Source organism: Hippoglossus stenolepis, chromosome 7 (assembly GCF_022539355.2).
Source record: "Hippoglossus stenolepis isolate QCI-W04-F060 chromosome 7, HSTE1.2, whole genome shotgun sequence".
Taxonomy (NCBI): domain Eukaryota; kingdom Metazoa; phylum Chordata; class Actinopteri; order Pleuronectiformes; family Pleuronectidae; genus Hippoglossus; species Hippoglossus stenolepis.
The window spans coordinates 6,614,889-6,639,819 of NC_061489.1; the positions used below are offsets into that span (position 1 = coordinate 6,614,889).

Sequence of the window (24,931 nt, forward strand, 5' to 3'; positions counted from 1 at the left end):
AGGAAACATTTTAGTGGTGGACATTCCGTTATGAAGACGACTCAGTACAGCACATTCCTTCACCAAGGCTGAACAATCCCACACGTGATTGTTAAATTCTTAGAAAAATAGATAATAAAAGGAAGTGGTCTGATAACAATGAATCATTTATTTGCCATAAAAGCTCGTTTTCACACATTAACGCAGCACAATGGGATGCAGACTTGAATGAAGAACGCAGAAGGAGATACTCCGCTCAGACGTGTTCACAGAAACACCGAAATCTCAGTGTTCAGGTGAGGGGTGGTGCAGCAGGCAGAGGCAGGAGGTCCTGTGTGGATCCTGCTGCAGAGATCATGTGTCACTGTTCACAGCACATTCACAGCGGCAGCGGCCCTTACCATTAAACGCTGTCCAATCCCGTTGTCTTTCCAAGTTGATATATCTCTTCTTCTGTGTTTTCTATCTCTTTTCATCCTGACATATGTGTATTCTTTTTTTTCCTTTATTTTGCGTCTATCACATGTTCGAAACACCATCAATGCGGCCAATCGCTCATGGTGACTCGTGCAGAGGATCTCCTGCTGTGTTCACACATGAGCTCATTAGACATTTTTTACCAGGGGTCTGGCAGGAGAAACTCTAGAGAAAGTCCGAAGCATCTGACTCAGACATTTGCGTTCTCGCATACAGCCCCTCCGGAGAATGTCAGGAGATTATTAAGTGCAGGTCTGAAAGCAGCTCTAGTCAAAGAATGTGAGGAACAACTACCATAATTTATTCTTCACCCGCGATCAAATTTAATGGTTGGTCCCCAGGCCCTGGGCCCATGTAGTTAATATCGTTATCCTGCGAAAAAAATGACAAACAGACTTTAGTAAAAGCATAACCTCCTTGGCGGAGGTAACTATGATATCTTCTTTAATGACATCATGAAAAGCCGTTTGACTTTGAAAATTACAATGGATTAGCTCTTTAAAATACCTGGTAACAATAACTGTAAAAGATGGTTTGACTATTTCAGCTAAACCTCTTAATAACTTGTCCTGATTAATTTGCTTTACTTTACTTTCTGCTCTGAGAGAGAGAGAGAGAGAGAGAGAGAGAGAGAGAGAGAGAGAGAGAGAGAGAGCGTACTGTAGCCTACAGATAGCAAGAAGATAATTAGCTAAATCTCCATGGGTGGTTGAGCCACCCCCAGTCACTATTCTGGAAATAGTGTGTGTTCCCATCCATGCTGCCGGTGTGACTAGCAGCAGTTAGGTAAGAGTCCCTTAACTGATCTAAATCAACTAATTAGAATCACTAACTACAAACACACACTCATGACAGCTGTCGTGCTTCAGATGAATCCATACTTTTTGATTGGGATCCTCCTTTTGATCTATCATATTCTCCTGCTCTCGCTGTGTTTTGATGGTGAGGTGTCACATCTGCCTGTGGGAGCACCTCAGCTGGGGACCTGCACAGAGATCTCTGGGGTCACCAGGAAAAGGATTTTTCATTGTTACCCTCTGAAGAGCGTTTTACCTTCTGATGAGTCTCATCAGCAGCCTTGGCACATTCTGCAATCAGTGCATTTTGTCTGCCTGATGAAATTAGATTTTAAATGAGGGGGCGTGTTTCAGCATTCTGTCGTAGAACCTTTTCAATGTGACTGTGTTATTACATTCATGTGCTGCTGGAAATCAAAGACAAGGGACATTTGACATCTTTGGAACAGAAAGGTCTTCTGAAGTTTGAAGTTGTTGCAAAGGGCTTTCTCCTTTATCCATTTTATCAATCCAGTAGAACAACTTGGAGTGCTTCAGCGTAGTATTGGAAATACAATAATCAATCAGCCTTAGAGCTGCAACACTATAAAGTTATCAGCTTTTAGATGCACTAAAGCTATCACTGCAGTGACTGCAGTCTTTTTTCTATCTGCCAGAACTACATGAATATGTAAAGAAATAAGTCACATGACACCCAGGGCACATGACACGTAGGGGCTCCAGACAACAGGGGCCTGGGGGCCCTCTGACCCCCCCCACTCGAAAGAAACACATGATGAAAAGCAGTCTAGTTTGATACCAAACCTCTAAAATTATGAAGGTCTTAATTGATACTTTCACTTAAATGTGCTCTTTGAGCTGTCAAATAAATACAAATCTTATTTTTTACCAAATTTAGAATAAAAATGTGCATTTATGGCTTGAACATCTTAGATCTTTCAAGGCCAATGCTTACGTAGAGTCAACAGTTTGGGTCGCCATCTACCAATCAGAGACGTCACCCACCCTCTCCTGCCTGTGCCAGTGACTGGAACGGCTCAGGACCACTGCGCTCCTCAGACACAGTTTAGCCCAGACTGTCTCGGCCCCAGCCGCCTGTGCCGGGGGTTCAAACCGCTCGGGACGACCATGAGCTTTAGTGCTGCTACTGGAATCGTCCGTCATATGGCGAGACAACCTAAAGTAGGTAGGAGTATCTCAGCCCTGCGTTTCAAAGGCATTTTTTTCCCCACTTCACTTCATCCTACAGAAGGGAAGTTACACTTTCATTACATTTTCTGGGAAACAAAAACAAATCTTTCTGCTTGAACAAACTAAAAGCATGATGAGGTTGTATTTTGCAGAGAAGACATTGTGATATGATCCTCCGGAACCACTAGACCAGGCTGTTGACAGTTAAAGCTGTTCATCTGCTGTCTGTCACAGCCGAGCTCATCATGTGTTGCTCCTCTTCCTCTGGAACCTCCTCCTTTCTCCAGAGAGCCCCTCGTTTGTAATTTATGACTTTAATCATCAAGCTCTTTGGGAAGAGTTAAGGGAGAGCGTGCTTGTTTCCTCCATCAGGGTGTCCCTCCAGTGTGGCTCTGCTTCGGAGCAGATGGTACCTGTGATAATGGTCGTCGATGCATTCGTCGAGGTGTGTGTGTGCGTGTCCGTGTGTGGGGGGGGTAATGTTTCCCCCACCTTCAGCACTTGCACCAGGGTCACATTTAAGCCCATTGATCTCACACACTCTTGCTGCACACAGCGTGATCCGCCCTCGGGCTCTGGCTCGCTCCAAATAGCGGCAGATTGCACCAAACAATGACTTTACCATAAACCTGGACTTGCATCATCCATGCTGTGATTCAGCTCTTGTTCCATTGGTTTGTTTTGGTTTTTATTCTGTACTGAATTAGTCACCCGTTACATTTCCAATGTCGATATTGAGATCCAAGAATGCTTGCGTCAGACCTGCTTTGTTACAGCCAACATCCGTTAGGAAGATCGGCCTACTTCTTTATAATGTGGTACCAAAATAATCCAAACATCTGGTAGATATTCAGCACTGAAACTCAAATGCTAACACGTTAGTACACACCAGTAACTGATAACAGGTTAAGTGACAAGCAAAATACTGTGTGGTATTTGTGTGGAGGAATGTTAGCGTCCTCTGTTTCACTGTGGCCACTTGTTTTCTCAGTGACAACAATGACTTTGTGTTGATGTTCTCATGCTGCTGAAAATGAGGTGGTTCACAGAAGAAGGAGACAGCTGATCAGCATCACAGCTATCACAGCATAAATATACATATATGATGCACATACACACACACACACACACACACACACACACACACACACACACACACACACACACACAGCGTCACACATAAGGACTTATATCCACAAGACATGCACAGATTTGCACCTATGCATCTACACACATGCTCAAATGCAACTACACAAGGGCATTTGCATATTAGTGGGTTGGTGTGCATTCGTTGCCTAACTCAGAGCACATGTGCAGGCCCACTCAACACACACACACAGACAAACACACACACACGCACACACACACACACACACACACACACACACACACAAATAGAGAAAATGCAAATGACTGTTTCTGAAAGGGTTTGCTTTTAATGACGTGTTAACTTCCTGTCTATTTAGAGACATGAATGATTCTCACACACACACACACACACACGCGCGCACACACACAGATAGTCAAATCTTTTAACACCACTTCTCTGTTTTGCTGTTTCCCTCAAAAACAATGAAAGGAAACAGATTTGTAGTTTGCTTGTTGACAGATCCCCCCCGCCGCCCATTTTATCATTAATTATTTAACGTCACTCAGTATTCATTAACAGAACAATAATGTGGATATTTGCTTCTCTGTGAACCAATGAAATCGTTTTATTTTCCCCTCTGATCTCCACTGTCGGAGAGAAACCACGATAAGTCAAATCAGAGTGGATTCGGACAGGACTAAATGAGTCTCGCTATGAATAGGGCATGACATACAAGTCAAAATGTATCAGGAATAAACATAAACGTCTCCCGCTTCTCCGCGCCGCCAGACATTTCATAATTGCCCAAAAGGTCAAAATCTACTTGATATACAGAATATATCATCTGATTATGCACACTGAACAGCACAGAATGTACACACTTCTCCGTGTTGAAGGCTGACTGTGTAGTCTATTCCAGGCTTTTCGCTCAAATATGTTATTCAGTACAGTACTGAGGTCCCATGGTACTTGAACTGGTTATTAACATGGCTGCCATGTGTCTCTTTCAATTCATTTCAGGGAAATATTTAACTTTTTACGATGTGTTGACTGCTGTATTTACTTACACTGTTGTGTTGCTAAATATGATTCTACATGCTGTGATTGATATACTTAGATGTTGCACTGCTTAACATTGAAGTACACAACAGTATATACAGGAGCCACCTTTCCCAAAGGGCTTCCATCCATTATCTATACCGCCTATCCTCTTGGGGATCGCAGGGGGTAAACAGGAGCCATTGCCACATTACACCTATCATTCTACAATCTTCAATCAACCTAAGCCCTAGATGCATGTCTTTGAACTGTGGGAGGAGGACCCAGAGAAAACACACAGCAACATGGGGAGAACATGCAAACTCCACACAGAAAGACCCCGTCCAAACTGGGATTCAGACTGGAAACCTTCATTCTGTGACGGTGCTTATTATTATAATAATTATCTTTAGGTCCAAGTTCACCAAGTATTCCAGTTAAAATGCTGCTTACATAATAAAAGCATATATTGTCATTTTAACCTCTGACAGGAAAGAGTACTTTTCGATTTGATACATTATACAAGGTCCTGGGCTCAGATTTTCAGGGCCACGCAAACCCTGAGCGTCTTTGCTGGTTTCAGACCAACCCAGTTGTTGTTTGTATCATCCAGCACCCACCTTGTTCAAATAACAAATAGCAATAACAAAAACATATGGCAAAAACAATTACACTTCTGTCCATCTGAGCTCCAATGGATGCACTCTTGAGGTGGTGGAAAGCGACCGTATTTTTGACCAACAAAGAGACGGGTTTGAAGCCAGTGGCTCAGTATTTTTTTAAATAAAACTGCAAAGTTCTTAAAGTGTGAAGTTTTTTCTTCTTCTTTGTGATCCTAAATAGCGCCTGACCTAAGTTTTTACATTCTCCAGCATATTTATCAGTTGTGACATTATTTCTAAAAAGCCACAGCTCTGACATCTTTTTTCTGTGTGCAAAGCTTTCAACACAGATGATACATTTCTCTCAAATGAGGAAAGATTTTCCCCCCCGTGGCAAAAATAGAATGTCCATTGTGTCAAAGTTCAGATGGGACACAATGTGTTTTGCAGGTTCACTGAGCAGAATGCTGCAAAAGGTCAAAATGTAAGTGATCCTTAAAATGCTGAGGTCAGTCCATCTGCAGTACGAAACAGTTAAGGCCAAATTACAGGAATAATAACCATCACGCTGAGTAAATGGTGATATACAGTCACTTTGAATATAGTTTTAAATGTTAAGTAATGTCCTTTTGGCTGCTGTTAAAATGGAAACCTTTCTCATGCTGTGGATCTAACACTCTTGGGATTTTTAAATGGAAAAAGGCTACATTTGGTCTCGCACACAAACTAGATTCATTCCATCTCTGGAGATAAAGTCTGCAACACAACAGTGTTTGTTTAAATCTGCTCCGAGCACCCGGACAGCCGAATTGATCGGCTCAGGATGGTGCACGTGGAATCAACGTGTTCTGAAATCACAGAAAAGTTGTCAGACCAAACTTTGTGTCGCTCATTACGTTCATAGTGAGGTTCTGATGACACGCATTACAACATTAAATTCAATAGATTTATATCCCCAGTAATCATTGCAGTATAGGAGCGGAGCAGGAAAACAAACTGGCTGTTTTTCTGACCTAATGTGCTGGACTGCATCACACTACCTAACAAAGTGCATATGGAGCAGCACTGCAGTTCAAGTCTTTGTAATCTGGTGTTGTGTTGTATGGTCAATGTACATTGTCTGGATGTAGATCATGTCAGGTCTGGTGCTAAGCTTTTTTAAATAGAAACATATATAATATCTTTTCTAATGCCAAAGAGGGGATTTGTCGTGGGCAGTTGCTAGATTTGACTGTCAAATTGTAATGCACTCTTGATTTATTCCAGCAATAAATATTAATTTTATATCTTGCTGTTAACAACAACTCACAAAGTTTTCCAGGGACCTCTTAATAAAACTACTATTTCTCATCATTTGGGTCACTGGGTAATCTACCTTTTCCTAAAGAAGGGCCCTGTTAAGGAAGTAAGATTTGCTTGGCTGACCTGATAGCCGAATGGTTAGAGCACATGGGTGCACGTACCTTGAGAAATTCTTATTACATTATTGATATTTAGGGCTGAAATGATGAAAGTTGAATGATCCATTAGTTAGTCCACAGGAAATTAATTGAGAAGAATTTGATCATTTATTTGAACCCTTTTTCAATGTTTCGTATTAAACCGAATATCTCTGGGGTTTTATTTACTGGACAAAAAGAGACATTTGAAAACACGAAATTAGAAAAATCAGAAATTGCAGCTAGTAACTATTCTCATCAATCAATTTACAGCAAGCAGCTGTTTTCACCCAGTTATTTAAATCCGACAAACCTGTTCAGCACCAAACAACAGACAGACAAAGTTAGCAACCATGTGGTGAACACGGAGGAGCTTCTGGCAGCTGAAGAGCCAGCTGCAGTTTTTAAATGTTAGAGACCAAAATGTAACTGGCAGAAAAATGTATATTCAACTAGTTCTACAGTCTATTCTAATGGATGCTGGCTGTGTTAATGGACAATGACTATTAATATTCATTGTTACAACGGGATTACAATATTGCATTTCAGCTTCATTCATTGGACCAACTTGGCTAAAACATATTGAATGGTACAGCTTTTAAACTTCAGCAGATATTTAATTTTGTGTAAATTATCAGTTTCCCTTCCTATATTTGTAAACATCTGCTTTTTTAAAGGTTGATTCATAGATCACACAATGTTGCAAGATTCAGCAAAACTAAGCTCAAATTCGTCCATTGCCTCGTCTAATATCCATGTTTCCACAAACATGGGAGAAGTCCAACAAATGGAGCTTCCCCCGCACAACCAGACCTCGACACAAACACAGCAACACATCAACAGTGAACTGTAATTTTCAAGAAAAGCTACCATTATAAAAAGTTCAAAGATCTCAATGCATGATTGTGTTTGCGGTGCAGTGTGCTGTGAGCTCACAGTAAACAGCAACCCCATCATTATCCTCCTTTCACCACACACCTTTTGATATTCAGATTTTTATTCAGGTTAACACAGACCCCATACACACAATCTTCCTTCAGAAAGCTGGCTTTTGTGAATTAGTGGCACATGGCTTTGGTGCATCTGGTGTTTTTGGTTGATTTTTTGGTCATTTTGTAGCCAGTGGTGTTGCTATGGGGACGTTTCTGTCTATCTGAGCAAACAATTTACCTAAGTAGCACAACACAGCAAGGCAAACTTTTCTTTGCTTGTTGTGTGTGTCGTTTGATAAAGACATGGATCTATGTAGGAGAGACGCACTGCACCAGTACTTAATCACTTTGACACAACTCCTACTGTGCCTCCTCTGCGACTGTGACACAGTCAAGTTAAGTCGCCAAATAGCAGGCAGGTGCAAGCAAATACACCTGTGTGCCCCCAATAAACATCACACATATCCAGACTTAAACAGTCTTCTCTTGCATGAAATGACATTTTCAAAATAAAAATCTACACGGGGGAAAGAAATGAAACTGGAAAGGTGCAGTATGATAATAAAGGACGGAACAGGACAGTTGTAGGTCTAGGTGAAGGGTTGTCTCATTAATCTTTAAAGGGTGCAGCAGGAACCTTCAGAATGCAAATGACATTTTCAGACTTATCAGAGAAACAGACACAGGGATCGAATGACCGAGAGATTGACGGAGCGATTGGAGGAAAAAGCGGAAAAACAAGGAAGCAAAGAAAAATATTCATCAATAGGATGATTCTTCTTCTCACCTTGAGAAACTCAGAGAGCATTTAGACCAATGTGGGACACTGTCAGTCAGAGTAATGAATCAGTTTTATGTCTCACTCGACACTAATACAAACACTCACACCTTTGTTAATGTGCGTGTTAGTGTGAAATACGTTGACAAGTGGACCAATAGTTACACAGAGAACTGCGGAGGGATACTGACTCATCGTAATGTGAACACACTTCAGAGCATTACAACTTCCTGTCAATGCAAATGTTTATTTTCAAATTGATCGCACCCTTTATCTAGCAGCTTGAGCAAATCTCCCCTCCCAAAACATCTGACAGTAAAATCATTTCGGTGACTGATCTCTAATGTTTAACGAAAGATCAAACTGATGACAGTTTTCAAGTGGCATCATTTTACCTCTGACAAACTAGATGACAGCCATGTTGTCTGTGAGTCTCCACTGAGCCACAGCTGTGCTTTGGGCTAATTGCTGGAAACGTCAGTAAGCTAACATGCTCTTGATGACATGTTAATGTTTACCAGGCACAATATATAGAATGTCACCAATAGGCGGACCGCGGTCTGCATCAGGACCGACTGAGCAAGAAAAGTGGGATGTGATACAAGAGAAAAAGAAAGAAAAGTAGGTGTTAAAGTTGTTCAGTTGTTAATATATGTTTTATTGTTAAAAATATTGGTTGAGATTATTAAGTTAAAGTTTGTGAACAAAAAGAAGAAAATGGGGAAACTTTATTTACATAGCATTTGCACTAATTGATCATTTTTGGAGAAATAAAAAGTCCGACCTGACGATGGCACTAGATGAAAGATGAAGGCATCAACACAGTTGTTACAGTTCACCCAAGGGGTCCATGAATGTCTCACTAAATCTCATGAACAGTTGTCCTGACATTTCACTGGAGTGAAAGTGCCAACCTCAAGGTAATGCCACAGGAAAAATGAGAGAATCACCAAAGTCATTAGGATGACTAATGACATAGGAAGGCACAAAGTGGCTGAGGATCAGGAGGTGGAGGAGGTTGTCCACGAATCACAGGGTTGGCTGTTTAATCCCTGCTTCCTCTAGTCCACCTGTCGAATCGTCCTTGGGCAAGACACTGGACGAGACACTGAATTGCTCATTGTGGTTGGACCAGCACCTTGCATGGTAGCTTGTTTCCATCAGTATGTAGACGTTTGTGTGTGCATGAGTATTAAGAGGCAAATCCAAAAAGAAATGCTCAATTTAAATGCAGGCCTTTTATCATTTAGGCTTCATCATCTTGGGACCATGAATGTCTGCATCCAGATTTCATGGCAAACCATCCGATAGTTGTTGAAATGTTTTAGTCTCAACCAAGCTACAGGCTTTCCAACCATTGCTAGGAGCGCCATGCTGTTTTTAGTCAAAGCCAATTTTTCATTAATCGCATCAATTTTGTTCTCTGACACTTTCCATTAAGCTTGATGAATGCAGTACTGCATTTCCACTATGTGCGCCAATGCTTTAAAAGGGTCAGTATATCAAGATGATCAGGTGATATATAATTTCTATATCTTCTCAATTATAAACACAGAACAAGTTGCAAGTGCTCTACTCTCAGCTTTAAAGGAATAATGGAAATACTGAAACAAATCAGGGACTTTTCTTGGAGGTAGTGAGGGGAAAGGTGTTAAACAGCAATCAGGCGGTCGGAGTCCATTGAAACTTGCTTTGGTTTACGGCAGAGTGTCTGCTGCTCATCAGAGTGGAAACAAAGTCAGACATCTTGTCCGCACAGAGACATAAAAACACATGATGTGAGGTGTCTAGTAGGTGTGACACTCTTTATTTGTGGCTCTGTGATGCTGTAGGAAGGTGATCAGTCAGTGCGACAAGGTCAATCGGTTACAGGGACTTTTCCTCACCGAACACTGTAGCTGTGTAGTTCTACAGCCACATCCAGAGCCCGTCGTCTTCGCCAAACCAAACCTCAGAACTACAATCTTAAAAAATGTCTTTGTGTTTTGTTTTAAATGAGAAGACAAAGACCTTTTGACAATCAGCGGTGTTACTCGCTACAGTCAATGAATGAAACTGTCGAAGTTATTACTTCTTAATCAAGAATTAAGACATGCTTACTGATACATGTTAAGAGTTGTATGGATGTGAGGAATGTGCTGTGAATTGAGAGATAAAGTGGGCTTCTCCTTTACCTTTGTGGTTTATGGATGTCAGAACTGTTATGTGGGGAGGGATGAGCTAATAATGTGATGTCTATGTCCACCAGAGGCAAAGCTCATTAGTTTAAAACTCCCACTTACTCTTGCCCTTATAATTAACCTGTCCCTCTGTTTGTCTTTCAGCTCTCCAAACCACGCAGCCTCCCAAGGTCCTTTTCCCCCCAGAGAGGCAAGACACAGCGATAGAAATCACGCCTGGTAAGAACCAACACCTCCTCTCTATTTATTTATTCTTGGATTAAAGTGGTCACGCTTGAGGTCCTCATTTTAAAAATGTCTCCATCTTTTTTGTGAAGTGTTCATTTTCGGGGTGTTTGGGCATCACTGTGCCTTTCTGGAACACTGCTATGGACACTTCAATATTTCACTGTCCCTGAACAGCCCTAGTGCTACCCTCGCTTGACCTTCAGCCATAAATGAACCCCGAAGCTGGAAACTGACTTGGTGCAAGGGTTTAACAGGAGTCGAGCAGGAGGCACCTGCAGCGTAGGTTTTGATTTATTGTTCAGAGCTGGATGTCACCCCTGCTTAAAGTATAAAAAGAAAACATACTTATACCTCATACCTGTGTTGCGATGGAGGCAGGTGACAGTTGGATGTGATAGACGTCCACCTTATTATTATTGAATATGACATATTTCTATTTCATTGCCACACTTACATCCTTCAGTTAAGAGAATAGTGAGTCGGGGTCGGTGCAGGAAGTAGTTTGCTAGAAATGTGTGTTTCAATTTTCTCCAAGTGGTCTTCACTCTCAAAACCCTGTCCCAACTGACATCAGAAACTTGTAGCAGAGACGAAAAAGAAGCCAAAGCAGATCAGTCATTGTTCAGGTGTCTCCATAGCTACCATAGCCCTGACAATGGCATGATATTTCTGAGGAGGAGCGTTTGGCGTGGACGAACTTTACTTCTACCTTGATCTCTCTTCTGTCTGTCGGTGCTGCACTGAAGGTTTCCCACGGTGAAAGACCAAGTGACAAGTGCACAGATCAGAAAATATAAAAACTTAAATGAACTACTGGATTTAATGGATTGAATGTACAATAATTGAAATGAATTATACCTTCAATTTAAACATAATTAGTGTACTACGAGAAATACTGCAGTAACATCTAGTAAAGCTTAGTAAACTCCCACACAGCCCAGATCATTTCTTTGGCTTTCATAGTTTTGGGCTTGTCTATTATCAGACAAGAATGTTCATATGAAGTGCCTCGGAAAAATCTGTGTTTACACTTATTGAAATTGTCTTTAAATAGCCAGTGCCAACATTTTAAGATTTCTTTCTTTCTGGTACGCCTTGGCAGCTTAACGATATAACACTGTAATGTCGAAAGGTTCACGCCACAGCCAGGGGACATAAGTTGCATGTCACTTCTCTTTCCCCTGTCTACCTGTCTATATATTTATTTTTAAATTTTTTAAAACAGGTTTTCCTTAATATCTGTGCATGGCAAATGCACAACAATGACATATTTAATAAACATTTTCTTTTATTTCAGGAACCTTAATGTGTGTAAAATAAAATATAGTTTGTGACATAAAAGTGACATAAATTTTTTTTTAGCTCCCCTTGAACGTCTTAGGGAAGGCTTTCAGGGGAGCCGAGCTACCCTTAGCTCCCCCGTAATTCGAACCCTGGTTATGGTTAGGGATGATTAGGATTATTATGGTACATAAATTGCGTGGGGGCGGGGCCAGGGGGCATAGGCTGAAATCGGATTAGCCCCTGAAGTGCCCCTGTCCTTTCAGTTGTCTTTTAAAAAAAATAGTCACTCTATCAATGCAAACAATAAATATGACAATTTTTTCAGATTTTTTCAGAGGTACACAATATGCCTGAAAAAAATGTATTTAATGATGTGTGGCTTTGCTCAGCTAGCTATAGAGCAACAAGAGTAAACAATGAATCAGGATATTGTACATGGATGTTGGACATATTGGCCCCTCTGTGTAAATTGTGCCCCCTTTATGGCCCCAGATTTAGAAAGATCCTAGATCTTCCTCTGAAACTGTGGTTAAAGTTGGTATCTGACCAACTTGATTGTGATGGTAAAGCTACCCACTTTACATTCAGCCTCACAACATAGAGGATCCAGTAATTCCTGAGTGTTGACATCAGATATAATCTCGAGGTGCAGAATAGCTCAATATAAATGTAATTCCTGGTGATAGTTGAGGTCTTCTCTGACTGTGTTGGATAATTTCCCTTACTCTAATGTCTTTTGTAATGATTCATGTGTAGAGAAAAACTCCTTTGGGGCTCGTGGGAGTCACATGATGTGCAATTCTGACTGTGGTCACTGTGCCAAAATCCCTCCATCAGCTGGCAAGGTTCCTGCAGGTTTAGCAAAGAGATACTTTAGCAAATCCTGGGCAGACACAGCCTCTGTCTATATAGAAGTTAGAGGTCAGGTTCAGCTGAGCAGCAGTCCTGAAGCTCCCGGTGGTTTGCTGTCTTGGGTCAGACAGCTAAGATGGTGTCTCTGTGAGCACCCGGCTGCTCTGCTGGCCTGTCTGAGCTCCCCTACCCATTCCAGTCCTGCTGTGCTTTTGTTCTTTTATCTCCTCTAGTCAGCGATTAACAGTGACTTATGAGCAGATATGCACTCAATCCAATTTACATTGTGCTAAAACATTTACAGAGTCTGCACAGGACTCGCTGCAGCAGTGTCTTATCTACTGATGGAAACTGACAGACAGCCACAACCAAGACATTTTCAAATGTGGTCCTCTCCCTTTGATTCATCTTCACTGGGTGATTTTCAGATTTAGAGGAAAATATATTTCGATCTGCAATGGACAGGAACCTCAAAACTTATTTTAGCATTGGTATAACAGAAAAAAATTTCAGAAATGTGAACAAAAACCTATGAAGGTCTTATAAAGATTTGCTGAAAAGAAATACACAGAATTTATAAATTGAAGCAAAAGAAATCTCATTAGGATTCTCTTGTGTACTAAACAGTGTGTGTTTGCTGTTGTGGGCCCAGTTGGGTTGCTTCTTTACCAGCTGTGTGTGTGTGTGTGTGTGTGTGTGTGTGTGTGTGTGTGTGTGTGTGTGTGTGTGTGTGTGTGTGTGTGTGTGTGTGTGTGTGTGTGTGTGTGTATTGCAAACGTGCGTGTATTCATGTGTGTGGCCTGCTGTTCTGCAGTCTCTCTCACAATGTTAGCACTGTAGGCGGATGTACGTGCGTGGATGTGTGTGTGTGTGTGTGTGTGGGAGTGTGTGTGTTTGTGTGTGTTCTTGTGCTGTGTGTTTCCATTAAAGCTAGATTGATGTAGTAACAAATAGGCCCTAAGGCCTCTGTACACTGATTGCAGCAGGGACACCTTTTAATGGGCACCGCAACCTAAACCCCAAATACACACACACATACACATACACATACACAAACACACCTACAATAATAATATACACAGAAAGACACATAGTATGAAAACACACACACACACACACACGCACACACACACACACACACACACACACACACACACACACACACACACACACACACACACACACACACACACACACAGTCACAGCGTGACCCTGCGGTACATTTTTAATTATCATCTTGTTTTAACCTGAGGGAGATTTACATCAGCAACCACAGTTGTGTTGTTCATTTTCCTCATCTTTCCCTTTCTCCTCTGCCACTGTGTTCCTCTCCTCTCCTTTCACATCCTCTTTTCTTTCTTCTCTTCCTCATCCCTTGATTCTCTCTTGGCTTTTCAATGTTGGTTCCCTTTCATTTCATTTCATTTTTTCTTCTGTTTTATTCCCCTTTTCTTTTCTTTCCCCTCTCTCGCCTCTGCTTTAATGATTATTCCATACTGCTGTAGGTTATAAACACAATTTATCAAGCTCATTGTTATTTTACTGATGTGAGCTACAGGCAATAGACAAAAAAGAGCTCATAATTAAAGATTGATTCATGATATGAATTGTAAAACACAGAAGAAAGATTTGTGCTGATTGAGCAGTTATTGCACTAATAAATGCAGCCTTTATAACCTTATAGTGTAAGAAGTGTGTTGGTGGGTAAAGCACATTCAATACTATCAGTACTATTAACTGTTAGAGTCTAAATGGACTTAGAATAAATATATTATCAAAATACATCTAAATGTCTGTCTAACTAGCAATAAGATTAGGGTCTGTGCTACAGTTCCAGTCTTGGGTTGAGTGCAATCTTCATTCTAATAACCACATTTGTAATTCTCTTGATTCATTTCCTGCCATTTTTATTGCTTATTCAACTTATTTACAGTTTCTGAATGCTAATAGCTTGAATACAGTCAGGGAGACTGTTTATGAGGAGAGGAAGGTTTTTTTACGTTTTTTAATGCAGCTATCATTTGTTCAGTCAGGGAAGATTGACTGAGCATTAAGCTTGTTTATAGTAAAGATTTATTAAATGCTAAAATCATATCCAGTACAAATTATTATAACCAGGATGACAATTGTCAATTATAACATGAGGACAATATCCCCAAAATATATAGGTCTTTTTCACACTAGATAAATTTCCCAAACTGTATTTACTAAATGCAAGCTTTCACATCAGCGATGCAATTTCACTGAGATTAAACAGAATTTGATTTAGAAACCAGCACTCTGGTACATTCCTGTAATTCATCACAAGTTCAACCCATTGTTAGGATTCCTCATTTACCCTCAGTGATTTGTCTTTCTAATGTTCCGGCCCCTAAAAGTCAGTCACATTTAAAGTCAGTGAGGCAAGGCTAATTGCTGGACTGTTAAACGTTTATGTTGTCTGTCTGTCGATATCCGTCCCCAAGAGAAACTCTCCATCTCCATCTACTCTCTCATCCCCTCAGCATGGTTCAGTAACTGTGAAGTGTGTGGGTGTAACAACTGCTAATACTAAACCTGGCTCAGTATGGTCCTGAACTCTGACTGATGAGTTGAGTACAAATGTCCAACAGAGAAGTTAGTATTAAGGAACTAAAAGAAACTGTTTGAATCACAGGAAGTGTGATCCCTACGTCCCTACGTCCCTACGTCTCTACGTCCCCATGTCCCTCTGGTGCCGCAAAATAAGGAGTAAAATCATGTCTACCCACAATGCATCACATCAACCATCACAATTTCATACAGAGCTCTTCATAAGTATTTATCATATACTGAAACAAACACTTATTGAAGATATTTCCTCTAAGACTGTGTGGACGATAACAGATCTGCAATATTATTTATGAAAATCTAAATAAGGTACAGTAAAAAATGTTTGTATGGTTCCCAAATTAATGTTTTATTGTTTTTGTTTTTCCAAAGCACAGAAAAAAAATAGGTCAGCCTAAAAATGCAAGTATGTATGTAAATTAGCCAGCTTAATGTTTAGTCTCTCAAACTTGTTAGAAGTTTTGCTATTTGCCATAAAATAGTCCCACAAACAGTTCAATGTAAAGCTATACAGAAGATAAAACTGGTTAACTAGAGCTTTAGCAGGGCTAGCTGTTAGCTCCTGTCCCCAGTCTTTGTTGTGCTAAGCTAACCTTCTAATGGCTGATGTCATTTCATATGGGTACAAATCTAACACATTGTGTGTATGTGAATGAGTGAACTCTAATATAACAGGAGTAAGTTATAAACCTGAGCTGTCAGTGTTTATTTGCTGATGACACGCCAAGTTGTCTGGCAGATTAAATAACCACCATGGAAACATACACACAGATGCACACAAGTGCGTTTGTGGGCAACATATTGTACATGTGATAATTACAGCCTCATGAAAATCAAATGCACACACACACAAGTTTGTGCAGCCATTCTTATTAGGACTTTACAATGACTTTTGTTCATTGTGGACAGCCTAACCCAAACCTTGTCTCTAACCTTAATCATGACCAATTCATACATAACCTTAACCTAACCACATCAATCAACTGTCAGAACAAGTTTTTTATTCCCAATGGGAAGGAGAAGTACTACACTACCTACAATCCTCAGTTGTTATAGCGACAACTCTGATTGGTGGAGCTCACTGTTACCATGGAAATCTTTGCAACAAATGCAAGATCATGCAGGCTATGACCGGATGGTTGTGCTGCCTAACATTTACAGAGCAACCATGATATCTCTTTCTAACATGTTAACAACGCTAACATTACACTACTAGGTTACAATACTATACACTGTGAAACGCTATATACACAAGACACAAACTAAAATATATTGCAACTCTATTTTAAGTCACTGGAAATTGATGAATCCCAATGGTTTATGGGATGCGTAGTTCCTTCACTCTTAACATAATTCTGTACACAGTCTTGTACCTTGTCCCTTTTCTTGTTTTCCAAGATTTCAAGTTCCAAGAAGTGAAAGGGAAACTTACTTCCATAACAAGAGCTGTAAACCATGGACGCTGCTTCAAATACAATTTGAACAAACTACAAAACAAAAAAAAGTTCAAAGATCTAATGTTGCACAACAAAATATGCACAGATACTTTCTGCAACTCAACAACACACACACACACACACACACACACACACAAGAGTATTAAGTGTCAGTGTGAGGTTGAATGGCAGGGTAAGATAAGGGGGAGGCAGGCTTTCTATCTTTTTCTTCTCTCTCCCCTCTTGTCTCTCTTTCTCTGTCTGTCTCTGTCTGCTTCTTCCGCCATCGCATTTATCTCTCTACGTCTGTCTTCCTCTGTCCCCGCAAGGTGTCTCCCTCTATCTCGCTTCCCTTCCATCTGTCTGTCTTCCCTCTGCCGCTCCCCATATTTCTAACTGTCCCTTTGTCTTTGTCTTTCAGCTCGCTGAGTCTTTTCGTTCATGTGCTTTAAAGTGGTGGTGCATCATGTCATTATTCCCTTTCAAACTGTCACACGGCGATAACGTGAGGTGGGAGGGGCACAGGGTGAAATGAATGCAAGAAAGGTCTTTATATTTCAGATTTTCTTTCTTGAGAGAGACAAGTTGTGTTTGAGGTTGCTTGTCATATTCAGCCATGTAATCCAGAGCAGAACAATGCAGCACAATAGCTCCATCTTATCTGAAAAAATAACATAACGATTCATTCATTTATTTTTGCTTGCCCACTTGAGAGTGATAAAAACCTTGACTCTGTAATAAAAGCTGAAGTACTGGTGCTTAAATGGAAAGTGGTGAGGAGGTTTAAGATGGATTAAAGTGGATAGAAAAACTGTGGGGAGCAGAAACCAGTGAAGGAGGAAAGGGAAAGGGATGTGAGAAAGAAAGTGAATGTACATGTTGGTGAATGTTTTGTGAATTATCTATTGTACAATATTTAAAGCAAAAATAAAATTTGACATGTGAAATATTTCAAAATATAGGAGTGACACATGATGAGACAAGGGAAGGTAGAAACAGTGATAGTGATGTAATGGTGACAGGTGGAGAGCATCTTGCTTTGCATTTAAGTTTCCTTAAAGTTTGCTTTTGATTTTGGCGCCCAGGTTGTCAGGTGAGAGCGGCCATACTGCCTGTGGGAGCCACGCGTCTCAGTTTCCATGCTAATCTGTTGAATCTAATCTGTCACAAACACCAATATTTGCAACACTTCCTTAAGACGTTTCAAAAATGAAAGCATTCCAGCGTTTCTTTGACTGAATCCATTCATTTGTTATAAACAAGGTTTTTATTGTTATTGTACGACCCAAAGACGCACGGCTTCAAACCATAGAGTCCTGGCATTTAGTTGAGTACACAGACCTGCTTTCATTCGAGGAATTACGGTTGTGATACCAGGTAACTTCACATAGCAGGCAAGCTCCCTGTGTGAACAGCAGACGTGTGTGAGACGCAGCAGATCAGCAACGCAGCCGTCACTTACCACACATACACCCAGTGTGGCCGGGGCATAAGTGGGTACCTCAGGGCAGGTGGTGTGCTGATGGGCACCATGGTGCTTATTATTGTTTGCCCTACTTGGTGGCAGTTACAGGATATCGTATGCTGGATGTTGAAAGTAGATGCATCTTATGTGGACGATTAAGTTCTTAACGAATAAAGATAGTTATTTGGATTGAATTTGACAGTAGTAAAGGGAGGAAGGGGAAGGCCTCAGGAAAATATAAAGATAATGGGAAGACGGAAAGGAGAAGGGAAGAAGTGAAAGTGAAGGAAACAAAAAGAGTTTAGAAAGGGTTGCAAGTAACAAAAGAGAGGAGGAAGTTGTGACAGTAGGACATTGTTAAGGATGATGGTAGATAAAAATGGGGCAAAGGGAGAAAAGGGTTGGAAACAGGGCAGGAAGGTAGGAGAAAACATTATTTATAGCTAAAATCCACTAGGAAAACTAGGAAGTAGTAGCATCAACCTGTATGGTATATATATACAGTATGGTAAATATGTAGCATAGGTTAATTTATTGGACTTGTCCAGTGGAGTTGCACCATGCTGCCTGTCATTCAAAGTACAGAACATTACCATTGGTGGGATCCAGCAGTAAAAGCTTGCTTTCTAAAATCATTGTAAGAATATTGGATTATAATATTATTGATGAAAATACATTAGGATACAACTTCTGGGCACCATGAATTTCTGCCCCAGAATTTGGACCAATTAGTTTAGTAGATTTCACTTTAAAAGTGAAAAGCTTCATCAAAGTCAGTCGACTCCATCCACTCGGGAGCATGTATGACTGTGAAAAAATTATAATGGCAAATTCATCCAATGGACCAACCAACCAAGACTGCCATCCCTAGAGCCATGCATGGCCACACAGTAATGAGAGTAAGTAAAAAAAAACTGTGAAGGCAAAGAAATAGAAAGGAAGAAACTGCTGAAAATAGCTGAGAACAAAGTGTCAGCAGAGGAAAAGTGAAGAACGGATCGAGTAGAAATAAGGGAAGAGAGAGGATAGAACGTCAGGGGGGACAAAGAAAACAGAGGAATAAATTAAAAGAAGCCTGAAAGGTGGAGAAAGGAAGTAAACACAGAGAACGAAGAAAGAAGAAAAGTTGGGATTTACAAGGGAAAAGGGTGACAAGGTAGGAAGGAAGGAAGGAGACACACAAATAGACACACTGGCCAATAAGACTGTTGTATTGTGGGAGTATCTGAGACGCCTCTTTATCACTGTCAACGCATGTACATATTGTTTCACAATGCACAACCAGTCTACATAATACAGAGCAAGGTGTTTAGCCTTTCCATCAGTGTCATAATGTGCAAAATCACACACACACACACACACACACACACACACACACACACACACACACACACACACACACACACACACACACACACACACAAATCTCTCTTGGTAGCCTTGACTTAAACAGGCTGCTGACAGACATGAGACAGAGAGGAAATGGAGGGACACTTTAGAGAAAATGCAGTTTAGAGAAAGGAGAAAGTGCATCAAAGGAATTGAGAGAATAATTGCAGGTGAAAGGAGGATCGATATGCGATGAAAGCACGATAAAGAATGGATTTTGTTCGTTCCCTCGCCCTCCCTTTCATTTGTCATCGGGCGGCCTCATGAATATGGTAATCGGCTTTTGTTTGCAACCTTGATGGAGAAAGGTGTGAGTGATGGAGAGGGACTGGTGGGGAGGGAGAGGTAGAGAAGATGTGACAGAGGGGGGGGGGCGGTCACCTAAATGTCTGTGTCCCTGTGTTTTCATGGACCAAAAAATAACAGGAAGAGCAAGATAAACCAAAGTTTGGAGAAGTTAAGGCCTGAGGCTGCAAGGCCACCAGTGTAAGGGCCTGCACAGACCAGGAGGATATTAGCAGGGAAATGGAACCACCTGTGTTGTCGCCCCAGGTCAGTGCTGTTAAAGCCTGTGTGTGAAGCTTACTGTGTTTCCTGGTATTGTTTATTCTCGTTGCACACAATGGTGGCAAAGAAACAGCTATACAAGATGAAAAAAGACAATCTACCTCGGTACACTGGTCATATACAATTGTGGCATCAAATATTGATTCACTTAACGATTGAAAAAAATGGCCGATTTACTCGAAATTGTATTTATTATTTACACTGAAGTAGTGTAATAACTCTCGGCTCGTAAACTGCAGAGGTTTTTGTTTGTTCCAACGGCTGCTGGAGGTTAACCAATCCTCCAGTTTAACGTGGACATTGATCAGTAACAGTTGAACTGTGTGCTAACTACTTACAGCTCACTACTAATAACCAGCTGTTGTCTGTTGACTGGAAGCTTAAGTTCACAGCAACTACATGAACGATTCCTGCCCGAGACGAACCAGGTGCTTCACAATAAGAGCACCTGTGGTTCTGCTTTGATTCATTTCATTATCCTATGACAAGACTTTAATTCAATTTATAAAAGTACTTCAATCAACTTTATTATGGCTGTACTTTATTGTTGTTACAGTTCTTTATATGACTGTATAACTTAAGACCATGCCACAAAGTTTATAGCAAAGATTGTGTGGACATTCAAAGACTGAATGACATGCTTTGAACATTTGACTCGTTATATACATGGTCTCATAAAGTCTCCCCCCCATGGTCTGGTAATCAATAAGAAACCAACAAATGACAATACTTAGAAATCTCAGGCAATATTGTCTGTACCCAACTATCATGATAGTATCAGAAGAAAAGCATTTCATCCTAATAAAGAAGATTCAAATGCCTTTGCTTTGCCTTTAAGAATGAAGGGATGAGAATGAAAATTGAGTCCTGTTTCCACCTGCACCATTATAATGATGGTGAATGTAACAATGTTTCATTACATCACTGCTACTACTTGTCAGAACTGCATTTTGGTCACTAAATCTTTTTGTCTAGTTACTTGACATCTCTAGACATTTCTAGATGTACAAATAGACTCAAAAACAAGCGAGACAATTTTAAAGCTGTGTTATTACAGTTTTTGATCCCCTCCACGACATCTATGTGCCCAACTTGTCCCCAAACAACGGAGAGGGGTTAACACTAGCATTCATGTCGAGTAATGTTTTTGGCCACATGATGGATGAAGATGCAATATTTACTCACCTCCAGCCCCTGCAGCTCTCCTGCCTCCGGCTCTTTGGTGGCTAAATGCTCCACTGTGTTCACCAGCTAGTCAGGAACTTTGTGTGTTTGCTGTTTGCTACTGGACACAAGGTTGATAACCAAAACAACGAGCTGAAAGGTACTAAAACACTAAGGAGGAGGATGCTTCCACTTTATTCACTTTTTTACTTTATTTCACAAGTTGGTCTTTCTTTGGTATCAACATATTATCTGGGGCAGCAATGATTACATTTTAATGTTCCTCACAGGTTATATGACCAAACGATTTACAACAGCGCTGTTAGTAAGTGATGTGGGAAATGTTGGAGCTTAGGTGCTTTTGTCTAATGTCAAAAAACGATGGACAGAATTCAAAGTACCAAGGACATATGTTTCATCAACACACTGAAGCAAAAGTCAAATATTACAGCTGTGTGTGAGTTTTTTTAGAATGAATCCAACACAGACTGTGATAGTGAGAACTACAAGTCTAATGTAAGGTGACAGACATTAATTCTGAGATTTTGTAATGAAAATGCTTTACACAATCTCCTCAGACTCCAACTTTTCTTCTTATTTCCAGAAATGAGCTCAGAGAGTCCCCCCTGTTTGGTACACTGTGATCTCAGTGTCTCAAACACTGTCAAATTATTTCTCCTGCTGTCTTCCCCTCTCCCTCTCTCTTCTTCAAACTCTCGCTCTCTCTGTGGGATCAGCATCCTGTGGAGCCAGAAATGGATTTTTATTAAGTAGAAATCCCCTTTGAAATATCTAACTAACCAAGACGTGTGTGTGTGTGTGTGTGTGTGTGTGTGTGTGTGTGTGTGTGTGTGTGTGTGTGTGTGTGTGTGTGTGTGTGTGTGTGTGTGTGTGCGTGCGTGCGTGCGTGCGTGCGTGCGTGCGTGTCTGTCTGAAGGGATTAATGACTTGAGTGTGATTGAGGTTGGGCTGCAGTGTCTTGAGTGTCTTCGTTAAGTTTGACACACACATATTCTCTTATAGTTTTCCATGTAACAGAATTTTGAGATTTTTTATAATATTGGATTAATAAATTGTGCACATGATTTTAGGCCTAAATCATATTGTTTTCGTACTTAATTTCACGTCTGATTTCAGTATCAAAGACACGTGAAATCCATCATTGAAAAGTACAGTCTCACTTGCCTGAATCGATTAAGCATCATTATAATTTAAATTGAAACACCTTAACACTTTCAAACCATAATCAAGTGAACGTTAGGGAAACCTGAAAAATATAAAATACATCAGACTGAGGTTGTGTGTCGTTAATGGCCGTAGCATATATCAAAGAATTGGATGTTGGACTTGGCCCCTCTTTGTAGAATGTGGCCCCTTTACAGACCCTAATTTGGAAAAAAATCCTAGACCTTCTTCTTCTTAGTCCGGTTTATTGGCGGGTGGCAACCAACGTCAAGCTGCATTACTGCCCTCTACTGTGTCTCTCATTACCCCACGTGACAAATGCGATAAAACTAACTGACCAACACCGACGTTGATCCGCCCCTGTACAGGTGGTTTTATATGTGAGGGCACTTTATCTACTGTCTCTAAAGACTTTGGTGATGATGATGGGTTCTGAACCCCTCTCAGTTAATGCCGTGTCCCAAATACAGTCATTTCATATGATCAGTCTCTGACCAGCCAAAGGCCATCTCCATGACAACTGAGCAACTCCACCTGCTGAAGAAGACATCAAGTGTTTTTTTTTTGTCAAACTGTAGTTTACTAGGTGAACAAATAGCCTTAGAGCTCAAATCTAAACTGTAAACTTAAACACATGATTTCCTGCCTCCTGGCAGGAAAAGCAAAATGTCCAGAGTTAATTTTCTAGACACTTTCCAGAGTTCATTTCTGAAACTTCTTATAGAGTTCTTTCCCGCTCTATATATATTATAATATTTACATTATTTTAAGAATAAATTCTTGTTTAACAGAATGAGGGTTAATGAGGGTTACTCGCCCAATTTTACAATTTAAAAAAGTGTTTATAAAATGTGTAACAGAGAATAAAACAAGCAGATGAGAGTTGTCTTCATTTACCTTACACTGGCATACTTTCTTGTTGTAGCAGTATAATCCTCTTCTGTCCATTAATTCATTCATTATAAGTGTATGACTGTACATTTGTTTTCGAGTGTATTTGGTCTCTGAGGGCAGAACTTTTTTTTAACCCCACTTAACATTTTCACACCTTTACCAGCTGTGAGAGCAGGAGCCAGAGGAGGGAATCCAAGGAGGGATCTTAAGTGGAATAGTTTGTTTCTCTCACTTTTAGATGTGTAATGGAGGTTAACAGGTCTCTAACACTCTCCCTCCTCACAACAGGTAACACTGCTCATCTTAGTTGACTTAAAAAGGCGTTTCATGACCTCAGGACAGAGATACATAGCAGGGTGTTTGAAGGACAGTCATTTTCATGGAATGGCCTCAATGTAGGTTTCAGAATAAGTGTTGCAGATATATTGCAGCAAGCACATCTTGGCTTTGTAGAGCAGTGACCTCAGAAAAGGCACCTGTTCTCAAGGTAATGTTATGTTGTCAAGTGGGACGTGACATCTCTCCCTTTCCTTCAGATTGGTTTACTGGTTAACTGTCGCACTTTGGCTCCGTCCAAAACCTTGTTCACTTATCAGCCACTCACTCTGCTCTGAAAAGACACTCAGTAGTTGACTCAGTAATGAGCAGTGAGTTGAGATTTCAGACACTTACTAATCAGCTTTATCTTCTGTCATCACCATCATCTGTCATGTTGCTCTCCAATAAGCATCCCAATCTATGACATGCTGAGCATTGCATAGTGGGATTATGAGCAGAAAGCATATGGACATGTGTTCAATTGAGATCATAGACTGTATATATGACATGACAGCTCCCCAAGTGAAGCCAAAGCTTCTTAATCGCCACCTGGTGGCAGGCTGCAGTATAGGTCCAACCTCCTCTTAGTACATGGACCAATTTAAATAGTCAAAGCACAAGTCAAATACATTTTGCTCAAAGATGTTTTCTGTCACTTTACGTAGTTATTTTGGTTAATATATGTTCAAGCGTTCATTTATTAAATAATCCTGGTTTTAATTGAATATTGATATTGATATTTGAACATCATTGACAGGTAAGGTTAAATGGGGATTGGTTTAGCTTGTGTATTGACAGGACCGATCGCCACTACGCAGACTCTTGTCATAGGAGGAAGTGGAGACGTGTCATCCATCTTTATATACAGTCTATGACTGAGACAAACAATGATGGAGACTAAATGCTGAGACTTTTTTTGTAAAAACAGAATGTGTGTATTCCCTTGGACGACAATTACGTAAAAAGAAAAAAAAACACTTCTCATGCTAATACTTAGATATTGCGAACCAATTTCCGACAGCTGTACACATGTAAATAAACCAGCAAGTGGACTTAA

The 24,931-nt window shown here is 40.5% G+C and overlaps 1 protein-coding gene across 2 annotated transcripts in view; it reads left to right on the forward strand.

Moving 5' to 3' along the window:
• The window catches only part of il1rapl2 (interleukin 1 receptor accessory protein-like 2), a 381,416-nt gene that overhangs the window by 312,803 nt on the left and 43,682 nt on the right, over positions 1-24,931 (forward strand). For both annotated transcript variants that reach the window (XM_035160565.2, XM_035160566.2), the window contains exon 7: positions 10,648-10,722. In XM_035160565.2, coding sequence (XP_035016456.2) covers positions 10,648-10,722 — 75 coding nt within the window. The remainder of the gene's footprint in view (positions 1-10,647; positions 10,723-24,931) is intronic.